This window comes from Populus nigra, chromosome 1 (genome assembly GCF_951802175.1).
Source record: "Populus nigra chromosome 1, ddPopNigr1.1, whole genome shotgun sequence".
Taxonomy (NCBI): domain Eukaryota; kingdom Viridiplantae; phylum Streptophyta; class Magnoliopsida; order Malpighiales; family Salicaceae; genus Populus; species Populus nigra.
Window position 1 is genome coordinate 24652009 of NC_084852.1, and position 22121 is coordinate 24674129.

Genomic DNA, 22121 nt, shown 5'->3' on the forward strand with positions numbered 1-22121 from the left:
GATGATGACGTAAAGCATGTGATTGGAGAATATAAAAATGACAGGCGAAAATGGTGCTTGATAAATTTTAAACCAAAGTTTAAATTAAACATAATTAAAAATATAAATAATAGGCATTGGCACGTGGTAACAGAGATAAAAAGAAAATTGATAGGAGTTCAGATAAATAAATAAATAAATTCGCACGAATTTTTTAGATTTCATCCCTTTAAAATTCTGCACCCACCTTTATTACGGTGACAATTGTTTGAAGTGTAAATCATAATTTTTTTAATTTTTTTTAAATGAATTAATTTTTATGTTTTTATATTGTTTTGGTATATTGATATTAAAAATATTTATTTTTAATTTTAATATATTTTTAAATAAAAAATATTTTAAACCTTCACTGTTACAATCCCAAAAATATCTTAAATCTATCTCCATCGTTGAAAGGTGTTAAACAAAGTTAGGTTAGGGGGCAAATGTTAATTTTGACTTCAAATTAAACACAACTTTAAATTTAAAATGGTTCGGTTCTGGCACAATTTACTCCTTAACAAGCTTCCAAGTTCGTTATTTCTTTCTTTTTTTCCTTTTTTTTTTAAAAAAAAAGAAGCTTCGAAGATCCGATGAAGAAACTATTCAGGAAGCTTCAAGCTTAACTACAAACTAGAAGTACATGTGTGATGTCTGAATTTACAAATGACATGCACATGATTTTCATGATGGTTGGGAATGTAATTATAGTTATTTTTTAAAGTATTTTTAATTTTAAAAATATATTAAAATAGTATTTTTTTTTATTTTTTAAAAATTATTTTTGACATTAATGTATTAAAATAATTCAAAAAAAAATTAATTTAAATTATAAAAATATAAAAAATTATTTTTTTAAAAAAAATACTCCTGAAACTAAAAAAAATAAAGAAGTGGTACGGTTTAATTGTGATGGTTTAAAATTATTATTTTTTATTTTTTTTAATTTTAAAAAATAAAAAATATTATTTTAATATATTAAAAAAAACAATTTACTTAAAAAAATATTATTTTAATATATTTTAAAAATCATATGTCATATACACAACAAGCCGTCATTGAAGTCGTGATCTGTTAAACACCAGTTCACGTGCTCCTGTCAGACAAGAATTGAGAGTTTTATCACCCTCCTTAAAAAAAAAAAAAAATGTTTTATCGCTGGCCCTTTTGTGGACTGTGATATTTGCCGGATTTCTGTTCATTTATCCATGTGCTATCACTGGTGGGTTGATTAGCTTAGGCATCCCTCTACTTTCTTAATATTTTAATATGGTCCCTCGTCTCGTCTGTTGTGAATTATGTCCCTTTGTCCGAACCATCTTGTCAAATGCAGACTTGAAATAATCGATGATTTATATTTTCTTTGTAATTTCAAATAACAAATATAAAAGGAAAAAGGTACGAAGGAAAACATTTTCTTTGCTTGTTGCTATATAAAAATAGGATGCTAATAGATGCATGCGAGAGTCAAAATCCGTTATTATGGAATATCTATATAGACAATTCTTCGTTGGTGAATTTTCATGGCTTGGATTGCTTGATTGTATTAGAAAGATTTTGAATAGATGAGAGTGAGTTATATTTTTAATGTATGATTTAAAACGTATTTGGTATTGTGATTGTTGTTGCTTTTTAAAGTGTTATTCGTTTAAAAATATATTAAAATAATATTTTTTATTTTTTTGACATCATCACATCAAAATGATCCGAAAATACAAAAAAAAAACAATTTAAAACACAAAAAGTAAATAAAAATTAATTTTTTTTAAAAATACTTTTAAGACGTAAAAATAACCGGGCTCTTAATATTATCAAAGTATCAACATATAAAAAAAGTTGTTGATATAAGTTTTGATCCATGTGATTATTTTAAATGCTTGTTTTTTTGTAGTTTTTTGAAATTTGGTGTCTTTTAGTTTTTCATTGACGAGTAATTTGAATTTATAACTTCATTTTAACGTTTGAATGCTGCAATTGAAATGGATTTGTTCAAGTTGCAATGCATTTGGAAGTTATTATTATTTTCATTCAGGATTTTTTTTCTTGTGCTTTTCACTGGATAATTGGGGCTACATTGAGAGAACAAGATTATGAAAAAGGACCACATTGAAAAACTTAAAAAGTAGAGGGACGCCCAATCGTGGCGATTAACCATGCAAGTGGTGAATGATCCGAGAGTGAAAGGGCAAGGATGGAGTAGCAAACAAGTACAGGTCTCCTTGATCTGCTGCGTGCGTGCTGGAAGCTAGCTGGGCCATGAGGATGCAAGGCTGTAAATCATCCCCCAAGAAAGCTGGAAGTGGGCGGTGTTTTGTTGTTTATTGATGACGACGGCCACCCCAAATAAATGCCGTGACTCAACTAAATTGTATGCCAATTCTGATAAAATTGTTGACTTGATCTCCGATTACAGACCCTGCAGATTGAAATTATCTCCTCTTTTATTTTTCTCAGCAGACAAGGTTTTTACAGTGTAATGAATGGACTCCCTCGTACCTTTACCCAGGGAATGATATTTTTGGTCAGATTTTAAAATAATAAATTTCACAAAATATTAATTAGTTGAATATTTGCTCTGTTTTGTTTTGCTATACTGCGTATGTACAGTCTCTATTATTGCCGGTGTTGAGAAACTTCTCTTTCACAAATAACCACGAAAGGAAAAGGACAAGACAATGAATTTAACTCCCATTTGTTTTTTTTCTCTTGAGTGGATATTAAAATGAAGAACTTTAAAAGAAGCTATATTTTTTGTTAGGTACCCCTCCGGCATTTTTTAGCCAAAAATTTATGCTGTCAACACTCGAAATGAGAAGGATGCATGAGGGGTTGGATGAAAAAAAAAAAAAAAAAACGAGGTGTTTTCTTTATAAATCTTCATTTTTTTTAATGAATTATGGAAGGATTCAATTCATTATAAAGCTTATAATTAGTGAATGTTTTTATTTTTTTATAAAAATAATTTGTATACGCAGTTTTCTCAACGCATTTCTATAATTCAAAAAAATTAAGCGCAAATTAAAAAGTCTATACACATATATAATTAACTAAACCGAGAGTTATGTGTGCTACTAAACAAATAAAAAATCATTGACAATATCTAAAAATCAAATTTAAAAAATGAAAAGACAGATATAGATCAAGATATTTAATCTCACAATATAGAACATTTACCGGGTGATATTTGCTAAAAAGATTTGATTACAATATTTTTTTATTCAATCAAACGATAATAGAAATAGACAAACACATTAAATTGATTAAATAAAATAAAAAAATTATGTAGGACTATATATATTAGAAATGTTATTTGAAAAAAAGCATTTTTTATTTTAAAAAATATAGTTTATTTATACAAAAGATTAAAAAAAAATTATAGATGAATCAAAAAAACTTCTTCGAAAATTAAACGCATAGCAAAACAAATAATCATAATTTAAAAGAAGCTCTCTAAATAAAATAAAAGAGAGATGAGTATTGATCTAAATATAAATAATTTTTTTGAAAAAAATAGAAAAAAATAAGAATTAGTTAAAAAAAATAGAAAAAAAATGTTAGGAGTTGCTAGGCCTGACCAACCAGTCATGCCCATTTTGATAGGCCCACGCGGCTAAGCCTTTCTTTTTTTTGTTGCATCTGAGGCGGATGACATGTCGTCCACCCCAATTATTTTTTTAAAAAAATCAGGTGATGCATCGTCTGTTAAGGTAAGCGAAATGTCATTTGATCTTGCTCAAATTCTAGTCACTGTGGTGGTCAGAAAATCAGAGCCCAAGTTTTTTTCTTCCAAAAACTTGTTTTTCAATCCATTTTTTATCTAGAAAATTTATAAAACACCTTAAGAACTATGATAAACCTATCCGTGACCTCTAAAAATCCAAAAAACTATATCAAAAACCAAAAACATCCTGAAACTAAAAATCAACCTGAACCCAATTTTTTTTCCATAAACTTTAAGGGTAAAAAAACACATAATATGAATTTCTTTTATCAAAAGGAACCATTTGACACAAATATCGTTCGTTTTGGTTACCTGAATTGATTTCAATAACATGTTTATCTCTCTATTGCCAGAATCTAGCAACTACTCTTTCTCCTTTCTCAACCAAAAACTATATTTTTTTAAATGAATCTTTGTATCATAATTGAATTTGAAAAATATTAAGGTACTGAAATTATATAATCTATGTTATTTTTTACGTTCGAGGACTAAAATGTATTTTTAAAAAACTTATGGCACACTATCTATGTTTAGTGCCCTTTTCATTTAGGTTTCTCTTTTTTCAATTCCAACTTTTCATAAGAAATTAAAATTATGTGGTCTTCAATTAAGATCAAATCGCTAAAAAATAGTTTGAGGATGAAATTAAAAAATAAAGAATCTTTCATAATCTATCCATGGTAATGTGTGAGGGGAAGAACACCGAAGATCATCTAAAAAAAAAACCCAAGCCTTTTAATTTTATAATTAATATCCCACGTCTGCTAACAAAGTTCGACAATGATTATATGATAGAAAATATACCATGATAAATCTGGGTTTTTCATGAATTCTATCTTTTAATTATGCGAGAACGTATAATACAACTTAATTAATCCTTTAACTATGACATAATATGCTAGTTTTATGTGTTAGTCAAGGATATATATATATATATATATATATATTATCTTGACATATATTTCTATTTTACGGTATCTATTTTTTCTTCACCTGTCCAACGTTCTCGAATATAAAATCTCACAAGACAACATTCCCAGTAAATACACAACATCGCCGGACAACGGGGGAGCAAAAACTTGGTCCCCCTCTCTTATACAAGGCGGTAGGAGGAGTTTGAAGTTTAAGTAACTCTTGATATGTCTTGACGTAAAAGCAATAATCAGTAACCATTGACTGTCAAGTTTATTTTGGTCAAGGGAGATGGTAGGTGTTCGATGTGAAACTCGTCGGCAGTTTCAACTTTGGTTGCATCTATCTAACAAACTGAAATTGAAATAAAATAAAAATAAAAAAACATATCCTTGATAATTAATGATACTAGAGTATAAATAGACTGGTACCACCGGCCATATCTAGATTTTTTAATATATAAAAAATCTCAGACAATGATAGCGTTTTTAAACGAGGAATTTGTTTTTTTTTCTATATTTGGATAATTAATCTCAATGAACTCGTTAATTTAATAATATAATTATAAAAAAATAATTAAAAATAATAATAATGATTAATAAAAAAAAATAAACACTTCCTAATATTATAAAAAATACCCTTTTAATATTCTTGAAAGATCTTAACAATTTTATTTGATAACAGAGTAAAATTAAATAAATAAAATAAAATCTAAAACTCAATTACCAGTAAATCAAACTTAGAAGGACGAACTTAAAAAAATCAATAAAAAAAATATAATATTTTTTACTCTAGTCAACACGTCAAATTCATAAACCCATATAAAAAAACTAAATAAAATAGTGGAGGTCGACTCTTCAGCAAATTAATTGATGAAATACAAAATTAAAAAAAAAAACATAAAAAAACCTAGAGTCAATTTAGGTTAACCCACGCTATAATACATGAAATTGAGATAGCTCTATTGAAAAGAAAGCAAAAAAATCATGAAATTCAAGTCTCGATAACCTAAAATTAAATAATAAAATACAAAAACAGATCTTAAAAACCCGAAGTCAACTCAGGTTAATATTCAAAACCATAAAAAAACAAACATAAAAAAAGCAAAAATTTTAAGCACCCAAATATTAAGGGATGAAATTTAAAATAAAATTAATTATAAAATAAAACAAATAACAATAAAAAAATAAGAATCAAATATAGTATAATAAATAAATTAAATTAAATAAAATAATAAAATAAATCAAGAAAATAATAAATTTTTTATTTCCAAAAAAGTTTTTTCTCTGATAATGAATGACTCACATCCACACATCTTTTGTTTATAGCTTGACTTTGTAATAATTGTAACAGGATCATCTAGATACATTACCTTAAAAAAATTTAACTAATAGAATATATAATCACATATTTTTGACAATTTTGTTTTTTAAATTGAGAGATGCTAAATATGTATTGTCCTCGCCATACTCGCGCAAGGCTAAGAAAATTATTTTTTTGCACCTTTGACTTCGTGACGAAGGCAGAGCTTTCCCTCTCAGCTCTCAATAATTGATGCGCTGGGTTTCGTGCTGGAGATGGGGACTGCCGCGGTGTTAGGGTAATTTTTTTATTTAAAAATATATTAAAATAATATTTATTTTATTTTTTAAAATTTATTTTTAATTTCAACACAATAAAATTATTTAAAATTCAAAATTCAAAAAAATTTTAAAAGCGTTTTTTAAACATAAAAATAAATATACTTGGAAAAAAATAAATTACTTAATGGTAACTACATATGACTAAGCTGAACATGAATATTTTTTTAAAGATAAAAAGCCTAGGATGTTGTTAAGCTTCAAATCGTGATTGTAACTACATAAACACATGAAATTGAGAGGTGTTAAATACTTTTTTTTTTATTATTATTAATATAAGTGTTCTGATCAGTTTGCATATACTTAATTAATTCTATAAATTCTAAAATTAATAATTATATAAATTTTCAATAAATATCATATTAATAATAATAAGATTCAAACATAAAATCACGTAAAAAAACAAACTTCTCGATTTTAAACTTACTGCACAGCCCCCTCCTGAATGGTTATAATTTGCTGATTTGGTTATCATTCCAATTTCTGGAGGCAGCGGAAAATCCCTAGCCTTTTCTCTTTTACCTTGTACTGGGCAGGCCCGGTAACAAAAGGTCTCACACTGAAGTTGGGTCCAACATATGGGCGGACAATTCTAGCGAGAGAACATTTACAACATCTAGTTAGTTAGGCCCTTTATGATGTAAATTTACAAATGATATATATATATATATATATTTTGTTTTTTCTGTTTAATCTTTTGATATTCTTCAAAATTCTTCATAACGATCTAAAAATAATAACAAAAATAAAAATTGGGCAAGAAGACAAAAATCTAATTTTCTTAATTTTTTTCGCTTTATTCAAAACTAAATCAAATATTGGAGCTGGGTTGTTTTATTCATTTTTTATCAATCAAGACCATGTTTCGAGATTTGGATTTCAAGGATTTTATTGGATAATTTAAGCGTTAGGATTGATAACTCATTCTCAATTTTATATATAATGATTTTATTATTTACTTATATTTTATATAAGGGAGATGAGTGATTCAGACAAACCAACTATCCTTCCCATCAAAGTTAGGACTGCAATAACCATCTTGGTTGTAGCCTAGTGATAAAAATTTTGGATTAAAAGGTTTGTTTTCTTTGTGATTTCAGGTTCGAACCCTGTGGTTGCTCATATAATGGCTACTAGAGGCTTACATGGTCGTTAACTTCAGGGCTCGTGGGATTAGTCGAGGTGCGCGCAAGCTGACCCGAACACCCACGTTAAACTAAAATACTAAAAAAAAGCTAGGACTGCTATAATTCTATGGGCATAACTTAATTGGTCAGGTCTTATGTTTGCTCCCTATAAATCATCAGTTTGAGTCTTACAAACTTTAGGGTCACTAGAGGTTTACATAGTTGTTAACTTCAGGATCTGTGAAATTAATCGAGGTACATACAAGCTGACCCGGATACCCATATTAATAATAATAAAAAAAGCTAGGACTACGAGACCTTGCATGGGGCATGATGGCACAATTGACCGACCTAGTGTTCAGTTGATGTTGAAATTTTGTTTTGAGGTGTTTGAAATGCAATAATGTTTAATTTTTAAAGTGTTTTTTATTTGAAAATTTATTAAAATAATATTTATTTATTTTTTAAAAGTTATTTTTGATATTAATATATTAAAACAATTTTAAAAAATAAAAAAATATTTCATACCCGTTTGAATCGCAATACATACCATCTTTCAAGAAAGCTATACGAGGCACTGATGAACTCGAACTTGTATAGAAAACAATTTCTTGGTCGGACGAATTTATGGAATTCTTTCTCAACCAGTTCGCAACTAGTGGAAGAGTCAGGAAGAACTCGATGATATTGATGACTATATGCCAGACGTGAGGGCCAACGTTATGAGAATTTACGAGGACATTCAATAATACTGATTTTACTGGCATTATAATATACATTCAATTTCTTAATCCTAGCATCTTGAAATCGAGGCGCCTAATCATACTTTTGAAACCAGCCAGGCCGGTTTGAGACTGGAATTAAACCGAGTTGAAGAAAAAACAAGAAAAAAAAATTTAATGATCTAATAACTTGGTTGACTTGTTTAGACCCGATCAAAAACTCGATTATAACATTTTAACTTTTGTTTTTTTATTTTTTTATTAAAATAATGTTATTTTAATTTTTTTTTTAAAATAATTCAATAACTGATTAAAATCTAGAACTCGATCCTTAACCAGGCTATGTGCCTAATCATTCAAAACTATACATTACCTTTAGTTTTCAGAATTATGTCAATGATGGTTAGAAAATGAAAAAAGGGTTCATCTTTATTGAATGATTGCTTTGTATTGATTTTCTATCATTTTTTATGTAAACAACAATAAAGTAAACCAACCTTTCCGGTTCTAAAAAATTGTTTAAATGCTAAAGGTTAGTTGAGACAACTGACATTAATTAAAATTTATATTTGTGGTAGAGGTTGAGTTTCATGCCGGCAGTTTATTAAAAAATTAAATAAAATTATTTTTTAAAATTGAATTTTATACATAATTAAATTATACTTAATTTTAACTTCGATCTTAAATACAAAAATAAATTAGCTTTATGAGCCAACAAACATAAAATTTAATAATTCCCCTTCAAGTAAAAAAAATAAATTCAAAATTGTTGTAATTGATTTAAAAAGTTAACCTATTATCTAGTTGATCATGGTCAAAACCTGAATAAATTTTTTAATTTTTTTTAATTAGTTTCACTCATCACTCAATCTTGAGACTATGGTTTCATAATTGATATGTTTGTTTTTATATTTAAAAAAATATTTATGAGTTTTTTATATTTTCAATTAAATTTTTTATGGTACTGAATTTTTTTAATATATTATTGTTAAAAATAAATTTTAAAAATATAAAAATATAATTTTAATATATTATTAAATAAAAAATACATTAAAAATAATAGCAAATTACGGTAAAATGGAGAAAAAGAAAAATAAATTTCATTTTATTGGTTAGAAAAAGTAAGGAAAGAAAAAAGAAAAAGAAAGAAAGAATTGAAATCATAGTGAAAGTGAAAGAGCACGCGCAGTACGCAATGACATATATATATAGATAGTCTCGATCTCAGACGCCGACTCCAATCCTTCCCCTTCTTCATCGTAGATCTCTAATTTCTATAATATATTAAATAATATGATAATCAAATCACTCTATATCTCTATCGTCTGAATCAAAATCCAACCCTAATTAAAGCTTTTCCAGTGCCGCTACTGATAATTCGAATACACAAACCATCATCTGTTGTTGTATCCGACCAAAAAAGTTCGATTCGTTAATTGAGGAGAGGAGTAGCAGCAATGAAGGAAGGGAAATCCTCTGCTAAATTGAACAACAACAACAACCAACAGCAGCAGCACCAAAATGGTCACTTGTCTCCTTTCAAACTCGCCAAATTGTTGGATCCTGAAGCCTCTTGGGATAAGGTACTCCTCTCTCTCTCTCTCAATTCAATCCTTAATATTTCAATGCAACCCATGCACACATACAGTACACTCCTATGTAATTTAGTTTAATGTTACTGAAAACCTTATTATTATTAGTATTATTATTAATTGATCTATGAATGAATTTGTGAGTAGAAATAAAAAGAATTTAGTTGTTAGGAATAGTTAATTCAATTATACGATGCTACACTGACTACAGGATCAATTGGGAGATGTGTTGCATTGGATTAGGCAAGTCGTCGCCCTCGTTTGCGGATTACTATGGGGTGCCATCCCTTTGGTCGGCGGTATTTGGATCGCCCTGTGAGTTTTTTTTTTTCCTTTCATGTTCGTCATCTTTCAGTTTCTGAATTCTTGCACATATTTCATAACCAAGCTTAAGTGAATATGTTGATGTAATAATGCTTTCGTTCATGTATTTTATACCGGGAAATATTATGAGTGGCTGATTCATGTATACACGTGCAGGAATTGTCTTATGCTCTTTGTATTCTTGGTATCAATGCTAGAAAAATCGGCATTTTAGTGTTAATTCTTTTGTTGGTTATTACTCAATTGTTATCTCTGCTACGCTATTTCCTTATAGCTTAATGGCTGTGAATGCCCTTTTCCTTGTTCTTAACATAGTAATTGAATACATCCCTAAAAGCCTGTGCAAGCGCTTCTAGTCGAAGTACTGATATGACTGTTACCAATAGTAGTTTGAATATAGACAGACATTAGTAGTGCTGTAGATGAATCTAGCTACTCTAGCTTCATGTTAATCCTGGAATTTGGATAAGTTATCTGTTTTAGTTTGAAATCTTTGAAGCTCTACATGCAAAAATTACTGCAACAAGCATGCATATGGAATGTGCAGGACTGTTGTCCTCTAAAGAACACTAGTATTGGTATCGTATTTTAATTGACGACCATGAATAGCTGGACACTGAAACCTGTGTGAAGTACCTAATTTATATTTTATCGATCTCAAAGTTGTACATTTCCTTCTATTGCTCTGAAGTTACACCTAAGTTGTGCAAAACTAAGCTTGTTAATGTTTAATACTTCAGTATTCTTTGTCGAAAAACTTAATTACTTTCTGTGAAATGATCTATGGAAAAAGCTTAGTTAGTGCTAGGGCATGATAATCTTTGCTGTTAACTGTGTAGTTGGAGTTTGACCTTATCATGTTCTATAGGAGTAGCTTTTACACGACTAGTGTGACTAATCAAAGATGCAAGGATAGGGTGATCAATGGTGTTTTGAGACACGCTAGTTGTATGACCTTTTCTATGGATGGTTCTTGCAAATAAGAACATGGTCACTGGTGAGAATTAGTAGTTTTGAAGTGAAGGGGCTTTGCTGAACTATTAAAGAGGTACCTTTATGTGACATGTGGTTCCTTTCACTGTGTCCTCCCCCCATTCTTTTAATTACTATTTTTTCATTAAAAAAATGGAAGTTTAGAGGTACTTTCTCTGTCCATTCTTTTATCTACCGGAACTGAAAAATTGGATGGACAGCATAGCAAGGGACTGGGATTATATGCATTATGATGAGATTTCTTGCTGTTCAGGAGATTTTGTTCTCTTAAAGAAGAAAAAGGTTTATGAACGCAACAGAGAGTGTTAGCCTTGTCAATTTTATGTTAGTTTATTCTAAATCCAGATTAGAGGTGTTCATATGACAAACTTCCTTCTGATTTAAAATGTGCCGGCATCCTGTTTTTGTTTGTTTGAATTGATGGTTTTGATATTGTTTTCATATTTCTAGAGACACTCACAAATAGATATAAGCTGATATTGAACGTGCAGAATTTTGTTGTGCTGAGTTTCTAATTTTGAAATCTTTTATTTTTCATTGGCTAAATTCTTTGCTAATATTCGTGTGCTGATTTTGGTTGACAGTTTTCTGTTGATATCCTCTGGGATTATATATGTTTATTATGGGATGATATTAAAGATCGACGAGGATGATTTTGGTGGTCATGGAACTCTACTCCAAGAGGGGCTCTTTGCTTCTATCACTCTATTTCTGGTACTTCTGCTATTTCCAATTATTTCTTTCTTTTGAAAATAGGACTGCCTTCAAGAACAAAAGGTTAAAAGAAGGAAACCTTGGTTGGTTTCATGACTAACACACCCAGCATCATCTTTTTCTGTTTTACAGCTATCGTGGATTCTAATGTACAGCTTGGCCCACTTCTGATTGGCTCCATACACCAATCTGGCTGCCACTGTCTCTCCATCTTTAAGCAATGTTCTTACTCTCATAATTACATGCATCAGGCACCATTGCTTATGCCCTGAGAACAATGAGAAAGTTCCTTGCTATTATCCTTTTATCTTCTTTTTATTGTGCAACTGCAACGTCATTTTGCGTAGCATGAATATGCTAGCTTTTGATTCATGGTATTTATTTGAAATTTTCTTCATAAACTTCCCTATAGATGCGATTCAAGATTTGAACACCTGACGATCAAAATTGTGGTGTGGCAAAGACAAATAAACTTGCTAGCAAAATTCTGATGGACTGCACTGGATTAGAATTAAACCAAAAATTATTTATTTCCTCAAGGAAAGGGAATTTTAGATACATGTAGAACTAACTCATGGTTTTTTGAACCTGACTGCATTTCAAATCCATGGAATGTTAACTGTTCCAAGCGTATTGCATATTATGAGTGAGTATATGGAGTTACCTTCTTCCTTACCACTTGCTACTTTCTATTCTTGTTATGTTCATTTTTAGTAGAATTTTTTATTTTTTTAGTTTTGACAGATTATAGTCGAATTCCGCTTTTCTTGTTCTTGCTAAGAAAGAGTCGATCACCTTGCAGCGGTTCTGTATGTGACAAGAATGCCTGACGTCTTGCCCTTTTACATTGCTTCTCTGTTGTTGTTTTTTTTCTCTTTGCTTTGTAGGTGAAATGTGTGAATGTACAAGGGAACTTACCTCTTGTAAAGAGGCTCTCTATCACCAAAGCTAATTTGCTTTTGCAGAATTATATATTAAGTAGCTGTTCTGAACCCAGGCTGTTTATTTGAGCCAATTTTAATTCATTCTAGGCTCAAGTGTTGTCAACTAAAACCTGCGAACCCAGGCCGTTTATTTGAGCCATTCCACCAAGGGCATAATATAGCTGAAATAATATAAATTGTCACCTCGGGAAAAAAAAAGAAAAAAAGAAAAGAAAGAGGAACCAATTCCATCTTGCTCAAAAAATCCTAACCCATCCCGTATTCTCTTGGCTAAATATGTTCCAAGCAGAATAGACCTGCTCCGCTTTGGATATAAGCAATAACGAATCGGGTTCAGTGCTGCGTGGCTGTTCTTTCTTGCACACTGTTTTCTTGGATAGCGTCAACGTGATGTTTATAGCAGTTCAAACGCCACCCAGATGCCAAAATGACCATTAAGATAGAAAGCGGGTTTTATTATGATCTTGGCATGACGTAAAACTCAAAAATCCTTGGGGTTCATTCAAGGCTCCTTTGCTTTTCCTTTGAAGCTCTGTTCAATAAGCTTACGACCTTCAGTCATTTCTACAATAGCAAACGGGGTGCAGTCCATCGACTTGTAACAGGTTATCTCAGAATTGTTTCAATTTAGCCACAAAAACGAGAGAATATATATAAACAAAAGGAGAAGAAAGAATCATGATTTAGTGCAAAGTCGCTCCAGAAGACATCTATTAGCTAGGCTGAGATCTTACTTCCATCTCTGATGTCTTCGCGATACCAGGTATATACGCCCATACACCCACTGTCTACCTACTCTTGAAGTGGTTTGCTGCAGAAGCATAACAACCATGTGAGTCAGATAATTGCTTTGTATAGCAATTTTAGTAAGCGCAGAAATAGAGTGGTAGCTAGTTTATACAGGTTCAATACTGCAAAACCTTGCCGCGATTAAACAAGAATATAAAACTTCAAGAAATACCACAGCTATCTTAGGACTATAGTATATGCCAAGTCTCTGAAACACTTCTAACTACCCAAGAATGAAGGTAGTTGTTTGGTGTAAAGCTACAGGTCTTGGTGGAAGCTCAGAACCTGATGCAAAAATTAAGAAGGAAAGAATGGTTCCAATCCTCTACCCTAGAGCTCCACATCCAGTGCAACCATATTTGAGTAATAGCCCCCTGGGAGAATATGCAAAATGCAGTACCATGTTTTGTCTGTTCTCCTTGTTAGGTCAAGAAACTCTAAAAAAATAAGTTAGTCTCACAATCGAGATTTGCATATTTAGCTCCTTGAACAAGAAACACAAGAATAATTTTGGCATCAGAAGATCAATTACCTCAACCTTGGTGCGGAATTCAAGTAAACTTTCACATACATGACAATCTGCTCTATGTGGGGAGTCGTTAGATTGATCTGATTTCACAAAGGCAAATACCTGCATGAAGACACCAGAATCAGTGAGAGGAGGAACTTTAGAAATTGATCATTTTTGTTAGTTGGATACAGCTGAATACATTTCCATAGAATTTTGGAAGAAAAATAAAGTGGAAGCTTCCAAACGTTTTCATATTTAACATAAGACAATATTTTTTTAATACAAACCTCCTCACCACAATTTGGGCATGCTCCCTTGAGTGCCACCAAGTCATTCCTCCAAAGGCCTTGTAGCACCTTGACTGTGAACATGGATGCTTAAGTAAGAAACCATATTTTGAATAAAGTAAGAGAATCAACATATTTTTCCAAATAAAGATCTATCTTCTCCAATTTAGGTTTGTAATGTTCAAGGTTTAACTAACAAATCCAGTGAAAATTATAAAGCCTTAAGGCTTTTAAACACACAGAGAGGCGCGTATGAATATACGCCGCAGTATTTCCTTATCATGTTGCCTGTTTCACTTGTCCAGAATATGGCTGAGAATTTGTTCCATGCACCTTAAGAATGGGAATGAAACAGTAAATAATAGTACAGGCAGCTCAGCAGGCCACTCAAAATTTGAACTTCAAGATTGATCCCTGACAGGGCAAAGTTTCAAGATTTGAGTATCCTATTCAAGATTCATCTGACATCATTAAGGATCCCATAAAATGGGGGTTAGGGCTGTAAGGTGACCAATTGAAAAGGGCCATTGTTAGAAGGGGTAAAGTGTCCTTATCCTTGAAAAATATCTTAAAAGCTCAATGTTTCACAAAATTTCTTGATTACTGGATTGCAATTGGATCAGTTGAGTTAAAAGTTGTTACCTGAAGCCGATGCAATTGGATAGCCGATCAAAGAACCCACTGCCATAAAAAGAATACCATTAACCGTAGCAAGAAACCCAATTATAGGTGCCTGGCTGCCATGGGCTATCCCTGAGCCAAATGCATCTTGGTAAGCTAGGCCAATTGCGTAGATTATGGGAAAAGCGCACGCTGAACTGCCAATTGTAAGAAAGAGGACCCAAATGCTTGCTAGTGCAAATGCCTGTGATATATCTTCCTGCCCTACAGCCATGTCAATCAATCTTCAAGTGGGGAAAAAAAGGCCAAGCTGCATCTCACCAACTAAAATGAATAAATAACATCTAGACAGAGATGGAAAGATCCTTCAGAATTATCCTTTCTGGAGGGCATAATCATGCCAATCAGCAGAGCGCTTGCCTTGCTTAATGGGCTATTTATATGCATTATTATAGTAAACAAAACGATTCAACAGCTCATTACCTCAGCATCAGAATAAGTAGACTGTCGTCTAAGACTGCAGCGAGGGTACTTGACAACAGATTTGGAACCATACCACCGCAATTTTAACTGCTTCAAACAATTGTTGGGGTAAGGAATTCGAGTGTTGTCGAAACCCAAAGTTCGATTCACAAACGTATGTGATCAAATTTATTACCTCAACTCTATCAAACATGTCATCTACTATCAAAGGTTTACCACTGTAATATGCATCCCGTGCCTAAAACAAACCATCAATTCAATATATCACCCAGTCAGCCCATTTCTTCTCCACACAAACTTTCAGTTGTAAAAATCAATTTCCAAAATGAAGAAATTTTACTTACTTGACAATAGAGAGCTTCAAGGGTTTCTTGGCTTGCAGTCTCGATTGGGCCAACGAATATGCAAGAAGGTCCTTCCGGTGAAAGTGCAACCTCGCGTGTACTAGACACTCCATTGCTATTCATCGCAGAGATGCGAGCCCAACAAAATGAAGCACCCCCACCTCCACCCCAAGTTCTGCTAGCTCTGTTGTTCGATGATAGTTCGATCACGTGACGAGAGATGAATGTGCACGTGCCTGCCATGCTACTCTTCTCTGACTGCCGTTGCAGCGAGTGTTAATAACACGAGGCTCTGCTTTGGTGAAATGGTTTGTGGCTATGGAAGGAACTGGACTTTTAAATAGCTGATATTTTTTCTTATGACGAGAATGCCCCCTTTTTGTGGCTCTGGTTCGTTGGTTTATTTGTGACGTCTTAAATATCTGGCTAGTTCGTCAAAGATCCACCATTGTCCGTATGAATTGACAGCTTCTGAATAATTTTTTATTTATTTTGATATTATAATTATTATAATTATTGTTTTTACAATTTAGTTCTTAAACTTTTTTTCTCTTCAATTACATCCTTTTGTGCCCAAATTCATTATACAAATGAAACAAAAGGGACCAGCGTATGAAACAAGGAGACATTGCGTGGTGATTTCAAAAATAGGTTGAAAAATTCACTTTGATTCTCTCACTATTTAAATAATAATATTCCGACCCCTCAATATTTCAAAAACTCAATTGTGATAAAAAAATTATTTGTATTTTATTTTTCAGATCATATTTTAAAGAAAAAAGTGGTCAAATTATACTGCATGAGAGAGAGTCTTGGTTAAAATCGATTTTAGCTAAAAAAATATTGATTTTGATGTTAACGAGTTTTATTTAATGATAAAAATTCCACTTAGGTGTTCTTTTACTCTTTCATTGCCTGACATAATAGATTTAAGCTCGAGATTTTTTTTTTATGGTTGATTTTGAATCTTTAGGCTATTTTAAGGCCATCAATGAGTTAGGTAAAGTGAATATTGTGTCTTCTAGGTATTTTGAAAAAAAAAATCCAAGTTAAAAATCGAGTTTTCTTACAAAAAAAAACCAATAGCCATAATTTAAAGCAACCCTCGGGTTGTGTGAAGCTGGGCCAATAAGCGAAGTATCACTTGCTTTTTTTCTTTTTTAAAAATAAAGGGTGGACGATAGGTCATTCGCCCTTTGAAAAAAAAAAGAACTCATCTCGGGCACATGGGCTTGGGTTGAAAGGCCCACGCGACTTGGTTTTTTGAAGACTAGATACACTAGGCCACCTAGGCTAGGCTCGTGCATCAGGCCCCTTTTTTTGTTCATTTCTTTATTTTTTATTTTAATTTTTACTTTCAATTTAATTCCTTAAGGTTGGGGTTTTTTTTTATTGCTTGCCCTTTTTGTTTTTACAATTTTAACAAGTTTCAACGATATTTTTTTAATAGAATATTATTTTATCTTTACTTAGTTTATGAATAAAATTTTAATATTTTTTCCTCGTGTTATGTGACATTCTTTCTGTATAGCTTTATTTAATTTTTTTCTTTAATTTTTTTCATTCTCTTTTCTATGCGTGTATTTTTATTTAATTATTATTTTATCAAATAAAACATTGGTTCCGGGAAATAAAGTTATTATATATAATCAAATCCATGACCTGTGTTTTAAGATCAAATATTTAACACCCTTGTATGCTTACCTGTAGATACATAAGATAATCAATATTATATCACATAGAAATCATGAAGATTTTTTTTCAACCTTGGATGACTCAATATTAAAGTTCACCGAAGACTTTATTCATAAATGTTCATAATATTTTTTGACCAAATAACATAAATATATCTTTGATACATTGCCATAATGAGAAAAATGAACATAAAAGAGTAAAACATTAAAATTTTCATCATATACTTAAAATAAAAATACAAATAAGTTGATATCATTATCATCTTCATAACTTTTACAATAATGAAAATAACATTAAACCACAATAATTCTATAATTTATTTGGTACAATCCTTCAAGGTTAACAAAATAACATAAACATAGAAATTCTACAGTTAAATGAAAACATTTGAAGTTCAACAATTAAACAAAACTAATATAATCCTATAGCTAAAGTAGTGATCATGCCAATTTAGTTTTGAGGAGCATACGGAGAACCTGTAAAAAATAAACATACTAACAATTTAGAATAAAAGTTACATCATCACATCATGGCATTAATAAATCATAAATAAATTTAAATTTCATTTAACAAGTTTCAGACAGACTTCATTATTATATCTTTCACCATAAACATATTCCATACCATCCATTAGTGGCAGTAATTTACCAATCAAATCCTTTTACTCCACACAATTAATGTAGAAGCCCTAACTTTTGGGCTAACTTTTTTCATATAACATTAAACTTTAAATGTTGTTTTCCACACAAAAATACTAAAAAGATAAACTTAACATTAATGATTATCATGACCATTTTTTCATAAACTTCATTTAGAGGCTCGTTAATATAAACAAAACCTCACCCTTAATTTTATTTGGCTTCCAGGCCTAAGGTATATGTCAAACACCTTTCTAGTCTCTGCTCATGTGGTTGACTATAAATTGTTCAAAACCCCCACACCTATGGTCGGTCATCAATTTTAAGATAAAAGTCTCAATTTCTTTATGGCAGACTTGAAGTTAACAACTTTAGAGCTCTATTTTTGTGGTCGACTCTCATGCATAAAATGCATTCATCTTGCTTTCCAGACGATTTTGACCTTAGCCCCATACAAATGGCTGACTATTGTACACACAATTCATATGCACCTGTATCCGTAATTCAAATTTATTCAGCTAAACCTCACTCACATGGTTGACTATGCATTCAACCACCCATGTATTTTATGAGTAATAATTTATCAACCTAAGCCTCACTTACGTGGCCGATTGATGCTCACAACACTTATCTAAACAAATCTCCATATTGAGATTTCATGAGCCTTTATAATTCCACAACACATATTGTACAAATTAGCAATCATAATATTGAAAACACAACTTATAATCATTTCTACAAATTAAAAAGGTTGAGGTGTCAAGCATTTACCTGTTCCTCTCGCTAATCATGTTCCACTTACTTGGGGTCACACAATTGATACCTCGCTTGCATCATACCAAGTCTTACATCACATTATTTTCTTAAAAATATTAAGAATGCACATCTCTAAAATCTTTTAACACTCTAAGTATTTGTTACTCATGAATATAAATACCTTTCCATCTTTACACATAATTTTTCGTCTCTTAACGTTTCAACATATGAAATGTCATAAAGCAAGCTAATTTCATGCATACACATACATTATGTTTTCTTTTCAACATAATAATCACCAATATCCTTTAAATAACCTAAAAGATTCAAATAAAAACCATGAAAAGGCCAAAACATAAAATCAAGTTACCCAAAATAGTAGCCAAAATGGTTTTGCCGTTTTAAGAAACGGTCTAACTATTTCTTATAACAACTCGCCCATCTTTGCTACTAGAAAAATTCCTTCCCTTCTTTTTTTTTTGGCCGAAATCTTCACTCTTGAAACTAACTTGGGTTTTACCTTCAAGATCAGTTCCTAAATCATACAAGTTACATACATAACACACCAAAATATGAATTTTTAACAGAACAACACTTAATTTCCACAATTTCTAACATTCAAGAACTCATTTTTCCTTATAGTTTTCTTCATTCAAAACTCAATTTCATCACATTCCTAGTGTTATACAATCATAATCATGCATAAGATCATACAAAGATCACACTTAGAATTTTCCCCTAATTAGCCGATTTTAATTAGGGTTTTCACCATTGGATTTCTCTTTAATTTGTTATTTAGTTCTCCTAATCATTTCTTATTACATCATTATTTCAAGGAATCTCTACAGAATATAATAAATTTTCCTCAGTTACATGAACTCAAATTTTACAAACCAAATTAGGGCTTTTCCGGTCCTCTTCAGAATTGAGTAAAGTAGAAGAATAAGAATATTAATGCATCTTACCAAATAGTCTTGAATTTGATTGATTTCCCTTCTTCTTTTTCTTCTTTCAATTTTTCTTTAATTTCCTTGAATTCCTTATTATTTTCTTGATTCTTATGTACTTAATTCTTTTACTCCTAATTTCTGTTTGTGTTTTTCTCAATTTTTTGTTCTGGCTTGTTCTATCTCAAAATCAACAGGTCACAAAAAGAGTTCTCCCATTTTATTCTCCTTTTATTTTTAGAGTGACGGTTCCTTTTTTTTCCAAGAGAGACAATTATTATTATTGTTTTTTTTGGCTTATTTTATTTTTAAATCTTGAGTTTTGTACTTCACAACTGGGTCCTCCCCTCTTAGGTTAAATCCTAGTGTTCCGCTATAATCCATTTTCTTTATAAAATTTTGGTCCTCTCCCTTTCTTTTTGAGGGATTTTACAACATATTTATATCTTGAAATTAAAAAATAAAAAAAATTAAATTTTAGTACCACAATTTATTTTTTGAAATATTAAGGGACCAAAATGTTATAATATAAAAAGCAAGAGGATCAATTTACCAATTTTTTCTTTTTAGTCTTAATTTATCACTAATGACCTTTTGTTTTATATTTATTGTCATATAATTCTTGATTTGTTTAATAAAATAAATGCATGAGTTTTTCAAGTTATAACTGAGATTTTTGTATATAAAGAAATGAGTCGACAAAGCTTGAATTGATAAAAGTTAGACAATAATAAAAGCAAAAAAGTTGAGAGAAATAATTGGAATAAAAAGCCTGATTTGGACTTGAAAGTTGATAAATCATAAATTCATCATGTGTTTTTTTTTGCCAAAAATAAAATGCTAAAGCTTGTTCATATATGTGATCTGATTCCTTTATTAATTTCATGTAGAATAGTTTGAATAATTGTTAGAAAAATGACATATATTTTTATTTAATTTCATATTTTAGAGAATGAAATTAATAAGAAGAAGAAAAAATTATAATTCCTAACTTTTTTTTTTTTTGATTTACGTGGGGTGTCCGGGCCAGCTTGCGCGCACCACGACTATTCCCTACGGCCCACTGGACATCCTGCAAGCCCAGGGGAGGTTAGGCACCGCGGGGGTAACAGGCGTGCACATAGAGGGTCGAACCCGGGACGGGAATGGAACAAGTCACATAATTGACCACAACAACTAGGCCCTCGAGTGCTTCCTAACTTAATTTTAAGGGAGGTGGTTCTTCTCTCCTCATCAATTCCCCTCTCTAAAAGATTTTTATTTGAATTATTTCTTTCTTCATTTGACTTTAGTACTTAAATATCTTTAAGAGATGTAATCAAAAGGATATAGGGGTTTCGTACAAACTATAGCCTAAATATCTCCTAGTTGGGGATTTCCATTTTTGGACAAAACAACTTAAAATAAAAATTTAAAATGTTATTGCGTTTGCCGGGAGTCGAACCCGGGTCTATTGCTTGGAAGGCAATTATCCTGACCGTTGGACTACAAACGCTTGTTATTCCTTTTTATTTTATGTAAATATATAATCAGTTTAAAACGTTTAGCAAGTCTCATGAGCTGTATTGGCATGAGAATCACCATATTCTCCGGTGAGGGGTGTGTTTTTTTAATGAATTCCAGTGAGTTGTTCATAGTCATATAGGAGAACGAGAAGAAAGTTATTTTCAATCAAAATGTTTTTTAAATTTGTTTTTATTTTTTTTAAATTTATTTTTATTTTCAAATCTGAAAAAACACTGATATGATATTTTCTTCCAGCAAAAATCAATTTAAAACAGGTTAAATGCAAAATCAAACACTTAATTTCAATCCACAAAAGCTCCTCAAGAGCTGAAGGGGGGTAGCTTACCCACTCAACGAACTAAAAAATTCTTGTTCTTGCTGAAGCATCTAAGAGTGAAGTATCAAGATGAATCTTGTTTAATAAGAAGCCATTTTTGGGCCTTGCAATGGTGTGGGGACTCGCGATGTACCCACCGCGCTGAGCCGGGAAATAAAAGTTCTCTCACAGAGGACTTGCAAGACAGATTCTGTCCCCAGTGACCAATTGCAATGTTCTTGCCAAGCCCTGGAGGCCAAACTTGGTGGCAAAATAAGCTGCAACGACATGAACCGCCCACCTAAAAACAATCCTGCGTTTGTTCGAACCAATACTACATTCTAGCAATCGGCGTTTTCTCCTTGCAGCCTGGCACTGGTCAATAATGTCACGACGGATAGAATCTGGGAGGTCGGGTCTCCGCCCACATGCGGAAGAAAACAAGCTAGAACCGCCTTTGCAGTCTTCTCATCCTGTTTTGCCTTTGAAACACTGTCGCTTGACGACGGGTGGAATTATGC

General features: G+C 31.3%; 2 protein-coding genes and 1 non-coding gene across 9 annotated transcripts; 1 reads left to right on the forward strand and 2 right to left on the reverse strand.

The window, feature by feature from the left end:
* Window positions 1-9339: 9339 nt before the first annotated feature.
* Window positions 9340-12164, forward strand: LOC133668732 (uncharacterized). The gene is made up of 4 exons (XM_062088708.1): window positions 9340-9723; window positions 9944-10047; window positions 11634-11763; window positions 11896-12164. Exons 1-4 carry the CDS (start codon window positions 9598-9600, stop codon window positions 11932-11934), a joined length of 399 nt encoding a protein of 132 aa, XP_061944692.1. The 5' UTR covers window positions 9340-9597; the 3' UTR covers window positions 11935-12164.
* A 977-nt stretch (window positions 12165-13141) lies between these two features.
* On the reverse strand, window positions 13142-16070 carry LOC133668707 (PGR5-like protein 1B, chloroplastic). Of its 7 annotated transcripts, none has more exons than XR_009833779.1 (7): window positions 15743-16070; window positions 15574-15636; window positions 15399-15485; window positions 14937-15174; window positions 14303-14368; window positions 14029-14127; window positions 13142-13933 (listed from the first exon to the last, which is right to left on the reverse strand). XR_009833779.1 is itself a non-coding variant. In XM_062088675.1 (7 exons), the coding sequence occupies exons 1-7, from the start codon at window positions 15983-15985 to the stop codon at window positions 13919-13921; spliced, it is 819 nt and encodes a 272-aa protein (XP_061944659.1). In that variant the 5' UTR covers window positions 15986-16069; the 3' UTR covers window positions 13142-13918. The 7 variants fall into 7 exon arrangements, 4 of the variants coding, with proteins under 4 accessions (XP_061944659.1, XP_061944651.1, XP_061944643.1 ...); XR_009833778.1 differs by having other exon boundaries at window positions 13142-13518; window positions 15743-16069; XR_009833773.1 differs by having other exon boundaries at window positions 13142-13518; window positions 13782-14127; window positions 14295-14368; window positions 15743-16069.
* Window positions 16071-21201: 5131 nt separating this feature from the next.
* Window positions 21202-21273, reverse strand: TRNAG-UCC (transfer RNA glycine (anticodon UCC)). Its single transcript has one exon. It is a non-coding gene; the product is annotated as a tRNA-Gly (tRNA).
* Window positions 21274-22121: the final 848 nt, after the last annotated feature.

Bases quoted from the DNA above. Each gene is read 5' to 3' on its own strand.
- LOC133668732 (XM_062088708.1), top strand. From the start codon at position 9,598: ATGAAGGAAGGGAAATCCTCTGCTAAATTGAACAACAACAACAACCAA. The intron at 10,048-11,633 runs GTGAGTTTTTTT...TTTGGTTGACAG, and splicing joins GGCGGTATTTGGATCGCCCT to TTTTCTGTTGATATCCTCTG. The intron at 11,764-11,895 runs GTACTTCTGCTA...TCTGTTTTACAG, and splicing joins CTTCTATCACTCTATTTCTG to CTATCGTGGATTCTAATGTA.
- LOC133668707 (XM_062088659.1), bottom strand. From the start codon at position 15,985: ATGGCAGGCACGTGCACATTCATCTCTCGTCACGTGATCGAACTATCA. The intron at 15,637-15,742 runs GTAAGTAAAATT...GGTTTGTTTTAG, and splicing joins TTGAAGCTCTCTATTGTCAA to GCACGGGATGCATATTACAG. The intron at 14,369-14,936 runs GTAACAACTTTT...CCATGTTCACAG, and splicing joins TCCAATTGCATCGGCTTCAG to TCAAGGTGCTACAAGGCCTT.